At 40.0% G+C, this 15,277-nt stretch overlaps 1 protein-coding gene across 1 annotated transcript; it reads right to left on the bottom strand.

Annotated features, from left to right (window-relative positions):
* Positions 1-400: 400 nt before the first annotated feature.
* On the bottom strand, positions 401-13,403 carry LOC308392543 (E3 ISG15--protein ligase HERC5-like; the record flags this gene model as incomplete). The annotated part of the gene is made up of 21 exons (XM_080875613.1): positions 401-599; positions 5,517-5,587; positions 5,677-5,740; positions 5,936-6,105; positions 6,217-6,357; positions 6,454-6,621; positions 7,044-7,142; positions 7,272-7,379; positions 7,496-7,644; positions 9,486-9,687; positions 9,798-9,903; positions 9,997-10,056; positions 10,168-10,286; positions 10,414-10,472; positions 11,159-11,283; positions 11,485-11,615; positions 12,178-12,269; positions 12,429-12,650; positions 12,778-12,854; positions 12,979-13,099; positions 13,187-13,403. 21 exons carry the CDS (start codon positions 13,401-13,403, stop codon positions 401-403), a joined length of 2,700 nt encoding a protein of 899 aa, XP_080731739.1.
* Positions 13,404-15,277: the final 1,874 nt, after the last annotated feature.

Genomic DNA, 15,277 nt, shown 5'->3' with positions numbered 1-15,277 from the left:
TGTCAATTCAGGCATTAGTGCTCAACCATCTCAGCTGTTGGTCAAATGCTTTTTCCATCAAACTCAGGTCATAAAACCCCAATATTTTACTTTATTAAATCCCTGTGATTCGTTGCTTTGTTGTGACTCTTTGGACATACTGAAGAATGAGATTCGCACTTATTGTTTTACACGTTAACATGAAATACAGTCCTTATAAAGGAAAGCTTTCTTCTTGTTTTTAGTCACTTCATCAAAGACCTCCCAAAACATCTGTATGGTGAGGTGGTCTGCGCTTTATTCACCTTCATAATGTGTGTTCTAATCATAGTGAAAGAGACTGTTAGATATACCAAAGATAACTCATTCACAATAATGGGATGTGATAAAAGAATTGCAGACAAATTACATCTTTGTGTCACTAACAGCTGTTTATCTGTTTCAGCTTTTCCCAGTCACTGAAGTCTTTGCCCACCATCACTTCTTGCAGCTCCTTTGGCCTGAAGAGTTTCACCAAATCCTGCTCACACACCAGGAAGAAGCCTCTCTTGAACTCCTGAAACACATTCTCCCCTGATGTGTTGAAGGCATGATTCACGTAGGCATCCACAAACTCCTTCCTGTTTGGAAGATAAAAGTAGTGATTTACATCCACACTTTGGTCAAATCATGAACTGTTCTGTTCCATTTTGTTTAAAGAGTGGTCGCTTTATATCTCTGCCACTGATATTTTACTGTGGTTACTTGTCCCATGGTAATTCATTGTGTAGAAACCTGAAAATTTGTGGTGTGCTTCAAGGATATGCATTCGACCTCTTTCTGTTAGATGCTTCACATTGGCCACAAACGAGTTTATGTAATAAAGCTTTGTTTCTTTGTAGATGATATGCGGTTATATATTTCTGTAAACTGACTTTACAGATCAGCTGCATTTGTAGGCTGATCTAGAGTTATTAGATTAGATTAGATCATAATAAGTGATGACTTGTTATTATCTATAGCATCTGTCTGGCTGGAAGAAACTATGCTTGCTTTTTTAACATATACTATGAAAAACATTTTTTTTTTTCAAATATATGTCCCAGCTTTCATCACTTGTGACTCTATTGTACTACTGTACTCTTTCTTCTTCAAATCGTGTTAAGGAAACCTCAGACTGCAGTAATTAGGGATTTACTGACACCAGGTAAGCAATGTTTAGTGTAAAATACACTTTTTTATTGTTCCAACAAATAACCAATGTTACATATGTTAAAGATTTATTATTGGAAATAATTCAACCCCACCAGAATTAAACAAAACACAAAGAATAAAGTGATAAATAATACAGAAGTGCTCTATTGGATTGTATTACATAGTCAGATGTTTATAGCAATATAGTAGTTATAAAGCAATACATTCTCCTGTTCATGTTTGTCTGAGCATAAAAATTAGATTTGATTCATAAGAATTATAATGCAGCAGTAACTTAAGTTATTGGATAAATTATGACATATTAAGAAAAGTCAGATAATTCTAAAGTGCCGTATGATGCTGATGCTGTTACACAGCAGTCTTATGTAGGGATGTTGAATTTTTTGAAAAAGATACATGTTACAAAGTCAAGTTGTGCATTTTCTATAGTGTAATATTAATGTAATACAGTGTAAATTATCCTGAGGTACCACAGGAAAAAAAAGATGAGTTCCCAGAGTAAAAATAAATCTCATCCCTCCTCCTCAGCTCAGACACAGTGCACGCTCCTTTAGAGCTGCATACGATCCACCATCACAGTGTGAAATCTGTATCTGCTAGCAGGGCCTCTGTCAGTCTGTCTCGCATGATCTCCTTAGTTGAGTAAAAAGGCAGATACAGATTAGAGTGACATGTCTCTGACTCAGGGAAGTGCTGATCACAGGTGCCACTCTGAAACTGCACCTTCATCTTGACCTGGTCGATGCCAAGAATAGGAGCTCTCCTGTAACCAGTCAGGAACCCTGATGAACAACAATGGAAAGAAAATATAATTTTACTTAATTAATGATAGTTAGACAGCTATCAATGTCAGTATATTGTGAAAAAGCTCATCAATATCCAAAAAATTCTATAGGAAGATAGCACTGCTCATCATTTTTGGTCATTTGGTTGGCTCACCTAAGCTAGCTTATACTAAAAATGTTATCTCATTAAGCAAATAATTAACAACGTTTTAGTAAATTTGAAAACTTTTACATACATCTTATCATCATCACATCACAGGAAAAAGTATTTTTGCATATTTGTCACATTTATGTGTAAAAAGTAAATACAAAACACAATTGTTAATTTATCATTTCATTCATTAAGGGAAAAATTATTCAAGCCTAGCTGGCCCTATGTGAAAAAGCAATTGACCTCTAAATGTATTAACTGGTGGAAGCATCCTGGCAGCAAGAACTGCAGTCAAGTGTTTGTGATAACTGGTAATGAATCTTTACATAGCTTTGGGAGGAATTTCGGCCCACTTTCCTTGGCATACGTTTTTGTACTTTGAACAAGCATAATAAAAACAGAATCAGGGCCCAGTGCAAAAACACATGGCTTTTTTAAAAGGCTTAACCAGGCTATGAAGAATCTTTCATTTGACTGAAATATTGTTATTAAGGTATATTCGTCAGATCTGCAATAAGCCGGGTACTGACCTATTCAAATTATAGTAAGAGAGTCACTACGTTGTCATTATACTTAAAATCATCTGTCAGAATTTGAGGTGTTGTGTCTCTTTTGCATTTGATGACTAACTCAAACATAAAGCAGCTTTACAGTATATTAATCAGAACAATGCTGCTCTCTAATATATCTTGGTAAAGTGCAGAAAAATCTAATGTTTTATATGATACAGTGTGATTTCAGTAACATATCATAATGGAGGCTTCAGCAAGTACTTACGAAGGAAATCTTTCCTCTGCTCTTCAGTTAGTTCATCAAATACCTCCCAAAACATCTGTATGGTGGGGTGGCGGTCATGATATTTCCAACCATAACTTGTGTTCTGAAAACAGTGAAAATGACTGTTATAATAGAGTTTTTAAAGTCAGGCATATATACACTATGTTGCCAAAAGTATTCCCTAACCCAGGGGTCAGCAACCTTTAAGACCCAAAGAGCCATTTGGACCCGGGTTCAACGTAAAAGAAAACACTGGGAGCCGCAAATACTTTTTGACATCTACAATGAAGATAATATATATTGTTTTTTACCTTTATGCTTTGTGTGAAAAACTAAGGTGTGTTGCTTATGAAATCCATGAAGTGCTACAGAGAAAGTTACATTTTATTAATGTAATTAACACATTTTGAACTCTTAAAGAAACATAACAAAAGGAAAGACACCCAGCTGAACTAAAATGATCCATGTAGCAAACAAAAACTGTGAGCCGCCACCCTTATATTGCCTTTGGGCTTTTGGAGCCTTGACCTCACTTTTAAAAAATAATTGGAAAAAAAAGCACTATGCTGCTAAAAAATGAAAAATAGATATTTGCAAAATTCTGCCTAAATATGTATTTTACCTGGTTAATGTGTGTGGCGGGGCGTGGTCTGCAGGGGAGGCGGACGCACCTGAGCGCCACCCGCAATCACACCTCGCCGCCTTAACGTCTGTGCCATCTATGCTGTTGTGTTGTTGTTGCTATGTGTTGGGCTGTGAGCTGAAAAGCTACAGCCGGCTGTATGCGTACAGCAACCGTGTGTGAAAAGTGGTCAATAAAGAGATGCTGAAAAGCACGTTCATGGAGACATCGTCGGGTCTGCCATGGTATGTTTACAATGGGACTTCTGCTCCTGAACCTCTGCGCACAGCGTCTGCAAATCGGGGCTGTACGAAGTCACTTTCATCTTCACGCAGGACTGTAAGCTGTCATCTGTGAGGCGTGAGCGGCGTTTGTTTTTAACATAGTTCACGGTGGAGAACAGCTGCCGACATAATGTGGATCCGAAGATCCATAATTGGCCTATCTGGGGTTGAAAGTCTCGATAAATGCACGGCGTTTCGGCGGGTACACCGGCTTCCGCGAGTGTGGCGCTTATTTTGAGCGATGAAAAAATAATAAAATATAATTTTATTTTTATATTTCAATATCACAATAATCTTCCAATGTAGAACTACAAGTTGAAAAAAGAACTAACATAAATAAAATACACTTCAGTTAAATACTTTTAATTTATTTTCCCAAGCCACGCAGAGCCGCACTATACGGACTAAAGAGCCGCAGGTTGCCGACCCCTGCTCTAATCCATCCAAATCATTGAAATTGAAATTTCCTCGCTATTAAATATTCCATAGTCAGCTGTTAGTGATATTAAAACAAAGTGGAAGTAATTGGAAATGACAGCTAGTCAACTGATGCTAAGGCTCATAGTGCACTTAAGTCACCAATGTCTGCAGTCTGCTATTGTTACAGATGTCCAAACTTCATTGGTTTCCATGGCTGAGCAGCTGCATCCCAGCCTTACATTGGCAAACACAATGCAAAGCGTCAGATGGAGTGATTTAAGCATCTCAACACTGGACTCTAAAGCAGTGGAGATGTGTTTACTGGAGTGACGAATCACACTTCTCTGACTGGCAATCCGATGGATGTGTCAGGGTTTGGTGGTTGCCAGAAGTACTTGTCTGACTGCACTGTGCCAAGTGTAAAGTGTGGTGGAGGGGCGGTTTTGTTGTGGGGCTGTTTATCAGGAGTTGGGTTCGCCCCCTTAGTGCAGATGAAAGGAACTCTTAATGCTTCAGCATATCAAGACAATTTCATGCTTCCAGTTTGGGGATGGCCACTTTCTGTTCCAACATGGCTGGGCACCAGTGCACAATACAAGGTCCATAAAGACATGGAAGAGCGAGTTTGGTGTAGAAGAACTGGACTAGCCTGCACAGAGTCCTGACCTCACCCTGATAGAACATATTTGGGATGAATTAGAGCAGCAACTATGAGCCAGGCCTTCTCCTCCAACATCAGTGTCTGACACCACAAATGCACTTCTGGAAGAATAGTCAAAAAATTCACATAAACACACCTAAACCTTGTGGAAAGCTTTCCCAGAAGAGTTGAAGCAGTTATAGCTGCGAAGGGTGGGCTGACTATTGTATTATACTATCATACAAAAGTCTGGATTAAGACTGAGATGTGACTCAAGTTCATATTTGTGTTAAAGCAGCCGACTGAATGCTTTTGGCAGTACACAGTTATTGTGCTACAGGACAGCTGTGAAACTACAGCCTGTGTCTGTTTGGCTGAATGTACCTGTTTGAACTTTTCCCAGTCATACACGTCCTGGCCGACCAGCACTCCCTGCAGCTCCTCTGGTCGAAACAGCCTCACCAAATCCTGCTCACACACTAGGAAGAAGCCTCGCTTGAACTCCTGGAACAGACTCTCCACTGATGTGTTGAAGGCATGATTCACATAGGCCTCCACAAACTCCTTCCTGTTTAGGAGGGAAAATGTTAAATTAGCAAATATTTCACAGAGACAAAGGTGCTGCAGATGAACCTCACAAACACTTCATGTTTTATATGCTTACTTATTTTGACTTGTCAGTGGCTTTCCAGGAGTTTGAGGATCCAGGTCAACATATGTTCCATCCCAGATTATCTGTAAATTAGTTATAAATCAGATGAGTTTAGCTGCAAAACCTGAGAATGAGACAGATTACTGATCATCTTCTATAGTAAAACACATACCAAAAAGTCCATGTAGAGATTATCCAGAACATCATCTTCATAGTTTAAGATGGTCTGCAGACTCCTTTAAAGAAATTAAAACAAAAAGTTGTATCAAAAGAAGTTCAACTATGTACATTTTACAGCAGCCACAAGTTACTGTAACTTTTGACACACCACAACTTAAAATACATCCATCCATACATTTTCTTCTGCTTGTCCAGGGCCAGGCTGTGGGACCAGCAGCAGCATGTGTTACTGAAATGAAATGGATACTTACCGTCCTACAGTCGGGCTGAACTCCTTCATATCCTCCAGTGTCGGCTCTAAACCGAGTAGCTTCTTGAACAGAACCAGTGGGAATGGTAAGTGTATGATACACTGGTTGTACAAGGCCAAGCCACACAGTAGTCCAAACAGGAAGAAGTTTCTCTTGCTCTCCTCTGTTGCCTGCATTAATAAAAATTCACTTTGGTTTATTTTTGGTTCATTGCTTATCGTTTAAATTTTAATCTTTTAACCAATTTTATACAGTTGGTGGGTTCAGTTTTAAAGTCTTACATTGGAGGGAAACCATGCCAGGGTTTTGGAGTCATTGAGCATGAACATCCCAGATTCTTCTGACACCATTTTAAGAAACAGGTGGTGAAAAAGGTCTCGTTTGTAGACATCTGTGCTGTTTGGATCCTCATCAAAATGGACCTGAGAAATATAAATATTAGAGATGCTTCTGGAAAGAACAGTTGCAGAAGAATGGCTATGCATTAATCATCAGGTGAAAATCAATCAAATATTCACCACAAGTGGCTTCTTGAAGTCGCTGTGAGCAGTAGCTGCCAGCTCTCTGAAGGTGCTTTCGAAAAGTGATGCGCGCTGCAGGTGCAGTTTAAAAAATTTGGGTTTTGACTGGGGAATCCATCCGTAAGGAAAAACAAAAAGCATCTGTGGAGGCGCCTGCTGTTCATTCTGCAAGACAAAACAAAGCATCATGATTTTAAAATAAATTCTCTATCTAAATTCCAATTGTGATATATATAAGGCAGCTGGTGAACCACGTGAGCTAGACTGGCTCTTGCTTCTGTTCTGAGGTTCTGAAACTGACGCCTGCCTGAACTGTGAGTGAAAAGAGTGCTGAGAGAACTAAAACAAATAAAACAACAAAATGTTGGACTCTTCTGCACCACTGAGGGCAGCTGCTGATTCATGATTGTATTCTGTTAGTTTATTTTCTGTTGTGACTCCTTTGTTTTTTATAGATGGTTGTTTTGTCTGTTATATAAAACTGCTGAATAGTGTAGCTTTAAAGTGCGATCACTAATACACACTAATGCAGACTGGAAAATTACAAATTCTGCTATTGTTTTCCTGTAACAGGGTGGTGAAGTTACCTGAGTGAATGCAGAATTCATGTCAAAAACCAGTTTCTTTGATTTCAGATCCATCACAAATGGGTACTTGCAAAGAATCACAGGCAGATCATCTGCATTCTGGAAAAACAAAGAAACAACCCACATAAACAGTTAGTGAGCTTAACAGTGTGTTAACATGAATGAGTCATTTGGTGGGTTGACTGCCATCTTAGCAGGTTCAACGTACTTGTTGTCAGCTGACCTCACCTTGAGTTTTGACTTTGTTCGCCAACGTTTGAGATCCTCCTTTAGAAACATCTGGCTAAGCTCGAGGCAAAAAGTTGTTTCTGGGATTTTCTTGTTTATCTCATTGGTCTTAAAACAAGAAGTGGTAGTATTTGTTATACTGGCTGTGTGAAAATCCAACTTTTTTTGTTGAAAAGCTGAGCAGTAATACATTTAATTAAATTTTGATAATTTGTGATACTGACATAGTACATATGCTGGAGGATTAGCAGTACGTTTCTGGCTTGAGCGTCGCAAGAAACAGACTTAAAGATTGGAATCCACGAGTGGGCCGTCTTCCACACCTGAACATATCTGATCATGTCGGAGGGTGACAGTGAGGACCACCATTCCCCTGAGGATGACAAAGTTACAGTCAGCTCTTCACTGGCTGATATCATGGATTAAGAAGTCTAGAGTGTTCGTTAGAATAAAATGCTATCATTTAATACATTGATGCATTTAAACAGTATATACTAATCCAATAAATACACTTTTAATAGACGTGCTGAAGATTTTAAAGTTGTTAAAGTCTGCCTAAATACACTCAACAAAAATATAAACGCAACACCTTTGTTACTGCTCCCATTCCCCATGGGATAGACGTAGAGACCTAAAAGTCATTCCAGATACACAATATAACCATCCCTCCCAAACAGTGGTCACAAATCAGTCCAAATGTGTGGTAGTGGGCACATCTGCTATATTGAGATAATCCATCCCACCTCACAGGTGTGCCACATCAGGATGCTGATCTGACATCATGAGTAGTGCACAGGTGTACCTCAGACTGCCCACAACAAAAGGCCACCCTGGAATGTGCAGTTTTGTCTCACAGCAAAATGCCACAGATGCCACAAGCAATGAGGGAGCGTGCAATTGGCATGCTGACAGCAGGAATGTCAACCAGATCTGTCGCCCGTGCATTGAATGTTCATTTCTCAACCATAAGCCGTCTCCACAGGCGTTTCAGAGAACATGGCAGCACATCCAACCGGCCTCACAACCGCAGACCTCGTGTAACCACACCAGCCCAGGACCTCCACATCCAGCAGGTTCACCTCCAAGATCGTCTGAGACCAGCCACCCAGACAGCTGCTGGAACAATTGGTTTGCACAACCAAACAATTTCTGCACCAACTGTCAGAAACCGTCTCAGGGACGCTCAACTGCATGCCCGTTGTCCTCATCAGGGTCTTGACCTGACTCCAGCTCGTCGCCGTAACAGACTTGTGTGGGCAAATGCTCACATTCGATGGCGTCTGGCACGTTGGAGAGGTGTGCGCTTCACGGATGAATCATGGTTCACATTGTTCAGGGCAGATGGCAGCTGAGAATGTCCCAGTTCTTGCATGGCCAGCATACTCACCGGACATGTCACCCATTGAGCATGTTCGGGATGTGCTTGACCGGCGTATACGACAGCGTGTACCAGTTCCCACGAATATCCAACAACCTCGCACAGCCATTGAAGTGGAGTGGACCAACATTCCACAGGCCACAATTGACAATCTGATAGACTCCATGCGACGATGTGTTGCACTGCATGAGGCAAATGGTGGTCACACCAGATACTGACTGGTTCTGGGTCCCCAGACCCCCAATAGCGCAAAAAACTGCACATTCCAGGGTGGCCTTTTGTTGTGGGCAGTCTGAGGTACACCTGTGCACTACTCATGATGTCAGATCAGCATCCTGATGTGGCACACCTGTGAGGTGGGATGGATTATCTCAATATAGCAGATGTGCCCACTACCACACATTTGGACTGATTTGTGACCACTGTTTGGGAGGGATGGTTATATTGTGTATCTGGAATGAATTTTAGGTCTCTACGTCCATCCCATGGGGAATGGGAGCAAAAACAAAGGTGTTGCGTTTATATTTTTGTTGAGTGTATATGCCTGAACAACAGACTTTAAAATTGCTTTAAAAACAATTAAATTACATTAAATAATAATTGAGTTGTGACATAATTATGAGCTCTAAATTGCAAAGCTTCAGCAAGGTTTTGGACTAATTCCTCAGATTTGTTAAATTAGTTGTTAGTTTAGTGTTTTTTGCATAGGTGAGATTGTGTTATGGGAAATGCATTAACTGCTTTGAGAACTGTTGGAGTTGGATAGAATGATGTTGATGTGAGAACTGCACTAAAGTCGGGACAGTCAGTAAGCAAAATAGTAGGTGTCACCGTACCTAAAATCTGGACGCTTTCATTGGGGAGTCGTTGCATGGTAGCAGCAACTGCATCAGCAAGCCTTTTGCTCTGTTGCCATCTGCATTTCTGTATGCATGCATGCAGAAGTTCATTGAGAAGCAGGAAGATCCTCAATCCTTCCACTCCCACAGGGTTCATATCAACAGATGGAAGCAGCTGCAGAACAGCAGTCTCAGCCTGCTGATGCAACTTGTTATTAATTAAAGGTTTAATTAAAGTCCACTTCTTACTTTTTTAGTTAATTACTCATCAGGTTACAAACGTGTGTTAGTCACATTCCAGTTCAATACCTCTGCAAAAACAACATCTTGCATCACCAGCTTCTCAAAACTTTGCCGTGCAAGTGACAAGTCCAAACCGGAGTACGTTGGTGAAGTTTGGAAATGTTTATCTTTGCTGACATGAAGAAAATGACAAATGTGTATCTTCAAATGTTGAATTCAACAGATATAAAGAAGTCATGATCATGCTCATAAATGGTGTTCTTACCTCCTGTCAAGAAAGCTTTGATTCATACAGGATGGAGATGTGAGCATCCTGTGAATTTCCCTGCGAAGAGTTCATGAGGTTAGTCAGTAACACTAAGACTACAGTGTACATGCTGTGCAGCAAACCAGTTACAAACAACAACAATAACAGCTGCTTTTGTGTTAGACTTACTCTTTTAGATTTTTCCACAGCTTTGGATTATATGCAGAGACCCATTTGTCAATCATGTTATCAATAGAGTGTTCTGTCACCTTGTTCTTTGTGCCACTGCCTGACTCGTGATCAGCGCCCTGTGAAAGAAGCAAAGGTTCATGTTTGGTTTAGACACATGACCTCACAAGTAGATATAACTGGTAAAGCCATGTTTACATCCTCCCACAGGTATCCTTACTGCACTGTATACATTTGTGCTGGTACCTCATTAGGCGTGCGTGTTGCAAATGAAGTGTTTCCTCCTGCATAGATGTTAGAAATGTCTAGAATAAAAACAGATGAGAAATTATCTACCTAAGAGTCAACTGTACTGTATGGGATGGTTTTTCAGTTCCAGAAAGAAATATAAGATATAGCGACTTGTTCTTACAGTGGGCTTAATTTGTGACATTTAGTCAATAAACCTTTTTGTTGTTAACTGTGGTTAACTTGGTTATTTGGATCAAATTCAGGTCCAGTTTTATTTGCTTAAATTATTTTTTCATCAGCACTTTAAAAACATACAGCAGAAAACCTAAAACCTGCCGTGAGTTCATAACATTTATTTTTAGATTATTTTAAGTTTTCCAGTATTTGATGCGTGGCCAAACATTTTGTCTATGATTATATTCAAGCCCTTATAGTCAGAATTACTAATTATTTTAAACTAAGGCTTTACCCAATTATCTATTGGGCTATTGGCTCATCTGTGTTACACCTGCAGCAAGTGCAAAGCCCAACAGTGCAGCTCCTCACTGGTTTCAGAAGACTCAGTACCTCTGAGTAGCACTTTTTATTGTTGCATAGTGAATATATGTGTGTGTCTTTGTCAGGTTTATAACCTCTATCTATACAGTTGGATGTGACACACCTTAATTATTACTCTAACAATAAAATTATTTAATTGTTATTGTTATTTTTGTGAAATTGTAAATTGAATCGACTCTTCTGTTCAGATAAATGTATTTACCATGTGGCAGTTGCACAGGTAGTGGCACTGATGCCTGAGTCTCTTCTCCACGTCCCAGCTGCCCTTGTTCATTACACCCAAACGAGTACACCTTCTTGGATTCTGTCAGTACCAGTGTGTGGTAGCTGATTGAGAAAAGAGTGCATGAAAAGGAAAGTCCACAATGTAAAACATGCTTTTTCAAAGGTTTTAAACATCTGTGTTGTTGGTGGACCTCAGTATGATCACTCTGAAGATATAAGACAGAAGTTGAAGTTTCCTGTTTGCTCAGCAGTAAACGCTTTTCTTTTTCAATTATTTATGATATAATAATAATTAAATGTTACCTTCCACATGCAACCTTTGTGACCTTTGCCCCCCAGAGCTCTGTAACAAGCCGAGGACGCTGTTCATTTTGTAACGAGTTGTGGCCAAGCTGTCCATATTGACCAGAGCCAAATGTAAACACTGCACCGTCCTGAGAACCAGACAACAGTTCATATTAATTTTTTCCATGTACATATAGTTATCTCAGGAGTTTGTGGAAAAGCAATTAGAAGCCAAAGAATAAGAAACAAAAAGGCGCTTTCATAATTAATGCAAAATGATCAATGATGGCATGAAAGTACTGGAATTTCTTTCAAATTAAAAAACAGACAAATAAAATAAACCTCAATATAAATAACTGGAGTCAACTTTAAACAAAAAAAATAAAAAAGAACACAGATCGAGTGTATATCAAATATCATGCATTCATCTATTATTTCCTCCTGTAAAGCAACCTTCAAATTAAAGCGTAAAGTAATTTGAAAGAAGCGCAAAGAAAACAAAAAACAAAGATTATGGAAATAAACATGGAAACAACGACAAAGACCACAACTGAAATACTGAGTTCAACACTTCACACAACAAAATACATCTTCTGACATCTATCAATGTTTTAATCACAGCTCATTTAAATCATAGTCAGCATTTAATTGTTTCTCTGCTTGTTCTGGTGGTACAATTTTATGTGAGCCTGTTAACTGTTGTTGACTCACCTTTGTCAGAGCAGCAGTGTGGTCCTTCCCACAGGAAATGGAAACAGTTTTCTTCATGTTTAGGTAATGAACCGGAGTCGGTGTATGTCTGTCTATGAGAAAAACAAAATACTGAATATTGCATGTATATTTTGATACCTGCACCTTGAGTACATATACATCAGATTCCTTCTGGGAACTACACTTCAGTGCGATATTTATAGATATTGACAGATACTGAGAGTGAGATATTTAAACTTTCATTGTAGTACCTTGTGTGTCACCCAGTCCAAGCTGTCCACAGTCATTTCTGCCCCAGCTAAACACTCCTCCAGAGACAGAGAGGGCGAAGCTCTGCTCTCCACCTGCAGCGACCTGGACCACTGGGATCGCTGACAAAGATCTGACATGCTGGGGTGAATTCACGTATTGCTCGTTTGTGCCCAGACCCAGCTGCCCCCTGGAGTCCTGGCCCCAAGTATACAACTGACCATCTGTGAGGAAAATCAACATAATACTTTTCTATCATATTAAACTCCTAAATCCACTAAACCTGTGAAAAGGATTCGTTTTCATTCAGGTTCACAAGCCTTTTCTTGCTTACTACATACTTCACGCTACCTTTTGTCAAAACGACTGTATGCTGGCTCCCACAAGTCACCTGAGACACCTGTTTGTTGCGCAGTGCTTCTGGTGTGCTGACAGAACACATGCAAGAAGTGATCAAACTCTTCTGTGATTACAATGGCAGGTTATTGTGAATTCAACTGGAAATTGAAGGACGATCCCTTAAAAGCTGAAGCTGCAAATCTTTGACCTCACCTGGGACTGAAAGGAGGGCGAGCTTGATCCACACAAAAAACGATGCCGCTTTCAGACAGAATCCTCACCACATCTTCACCACAACTCACAGCCTCAATCTTCTCTTCGCATTTCACAATCTCTGCAGATTTACACACAGAGCAGGTCATAGTGGATCAACACAGGCAGAGAAGTGAAATTGAGACAGAGACATAAAGCTGATACTCACTCTGTTTCCCTCTCACTCTTCCCTCATCTTGGCTCTCAACTGTGTGAATGATGTAAACATCCCCATTTCTTTTAATGAAGGCAAGCAGTCTGTGACCTGCTGAAAGATCTGTGACTTGAAAGCTGAGGTTTAAAGAGCGTACTCCATCAGCAGGTGAAATATTTGAGGGTCTTTTCAAGCGAAAGCCCTGCTGCCAGTCCTCTCCCCATGAAAACATGATGCTAAAATGACTGTGCAGTACAAGCAGCTGCTTTTTATGACTCAGGTGGAAGTATGAAACGAAACCTGACTGGTTTATTGAGCAAAGTCAGCTGTGAGAAAACAAAACTTACAAACAATAAAAACACCACACCTAGTGAGTCACTGGCACGTGGTTTATTACCTTAGCTGGAAAACCAAAAACGAAACTGGAGTTGACGTGTGCAGATTTTGCATGACAGCAACATATTTACCTATACTGAGCAAGTCATTCGCATGAGTCACGAAGTTACTCTGCATTTGGTGTTTTCTGAAGGAGGTGTGGCTTTTACCCTAAATAACAAGAAAATGTGTGAGGCTGTTAACTGTTAAGTATACCAGGTGTGCAAGATATCATTTATCCTTATCCTTATTTTCTGTCATACATACCATCACAATGATGGATGCTCATATTTAACATGACCTAAGATTCAGACAATGGTGTCATTATATGTACAAGTAATCGCTGTGAGCTAAAAGCTTGTAAGTACTTTGTTCCAGACTGTTTCTTTAAACTCTTGGCTCTGTATGATGTCAGTGAGACCAGGTATTCCAAATATTATCATCTTGGTGTCACGATCCTGGGTCTTATGACCCAGTGTTTTGAGTTTAGTTTATTTGGATGTTTATATGATTAAGCTCATGAGTTTTTCTAGTTCTTTGTTATTAGATTCCCCTTGTGTGTTCCAACCCCTGTTAAGTCTCCCTTGCCCTTCATGTGTTTCATGTCTGTTATGTTGTCAAGTTCATGTAGTCATGTCTGCGTTTCATTATGTTTCCTATTTTATTTTCTAAGAGGTTCTGTGTTTTGTTTTACTCTTTCCCTGTGGCGTTGTTATGTCCACGTTGTGTCTACTGTGCCTTTCTGTCCCATGTTTCAGGTCCCTATGTTCTGTCTTCTCAGTTGCTGTTAAGTTTGCATGTCTAGAGTTCAGTCAGTGTGTTTCCTGTTTTACTTTGAAGGTCCATGTCTCATGTGAGTGTTTCTAGTTTTGCTTCCCTTGTCTCGTCCAGTCTGATTACTCCCAGCTGTGCTCTCCTTCTGTGTCTCATTCCCTCGTTATCCCTCTGTGTATTTAAGCCCTGTGTTTCTCTTTGTCAGTGTTGTGGTCTCGCGCATAGCTGTGTGAGTTGCCATGTGTTTTCACGTATGAGTTAGTTGCAGTTTTCCCCAGTTTAGTTTGTTCTTTGTTTCCTTCCCAAGCCTGCAATAAAGCAGTGTTTTGAGTTCACTTTTGTGTCTGTGAGTTTTGCGTTTGGGTCCTTCTCTTGCCTGCACACAGCCGAAACATGACACTTTGGCACACAGCTGTGGCTGAGGATGGAGACTCCACCCACCTATTGTTCAAATCTTTTGTTTGTGGAAGCAGCCAAACAGAGCGATCCTGGGGCCCGTTCTTCGTACCTCGCTAAGTAGGTTAGCCGGATTAGATTGTTGACGATTTCGCGTGATCCTGGATCAGTCGGTTCCCCGAAGCTCATCCGGGACTTGCTGTCATAGCAACAGAGCCGTAAGCGTAAACCTGCTCGGGAGCAGGTTTACTTTATGTAAACAGGATTAGATCGCGGCCACGCAGGTATGTCCGCTTCATTTATACGAAAGCAACAGCGATATTCCACCACTGTTTCACCATAAATAAATAACATCAATGTAACTAAAGACAATGCAGCACTTGATCCTTTTATTGATGTCACACAGATACATACAGGTCATTTCCTAAAAAAGGGAAATGTACTATTAACATTCTATTACATGTATGTGATTATTACAGATTTAATTCATATTTCAGAGTAGCAATTGTAAATTACTTCGTGTAATCAAGATGAGAGACCACGGCTATAAAAGCCAAGGTG

This window comes from Rhamphochromis sp. 'chilingali' (genome assembly GCF_963969265.1).
Source record: "Rhamphochromis sp. 'chilingali' genome assembly, chromosome: 2".
Classification (NCBI taxonomy): domain Eukaryota; kingdom Metazoa; phylum Chordata; class Actinopteri; order Cichliformes; family Cichlidae; genus Rhamphochromis; species Rhamphochromis sp. 'chilingali'.
This window is presented reverse-complemented; position numbering and strand designations above follow the sequence as displayed.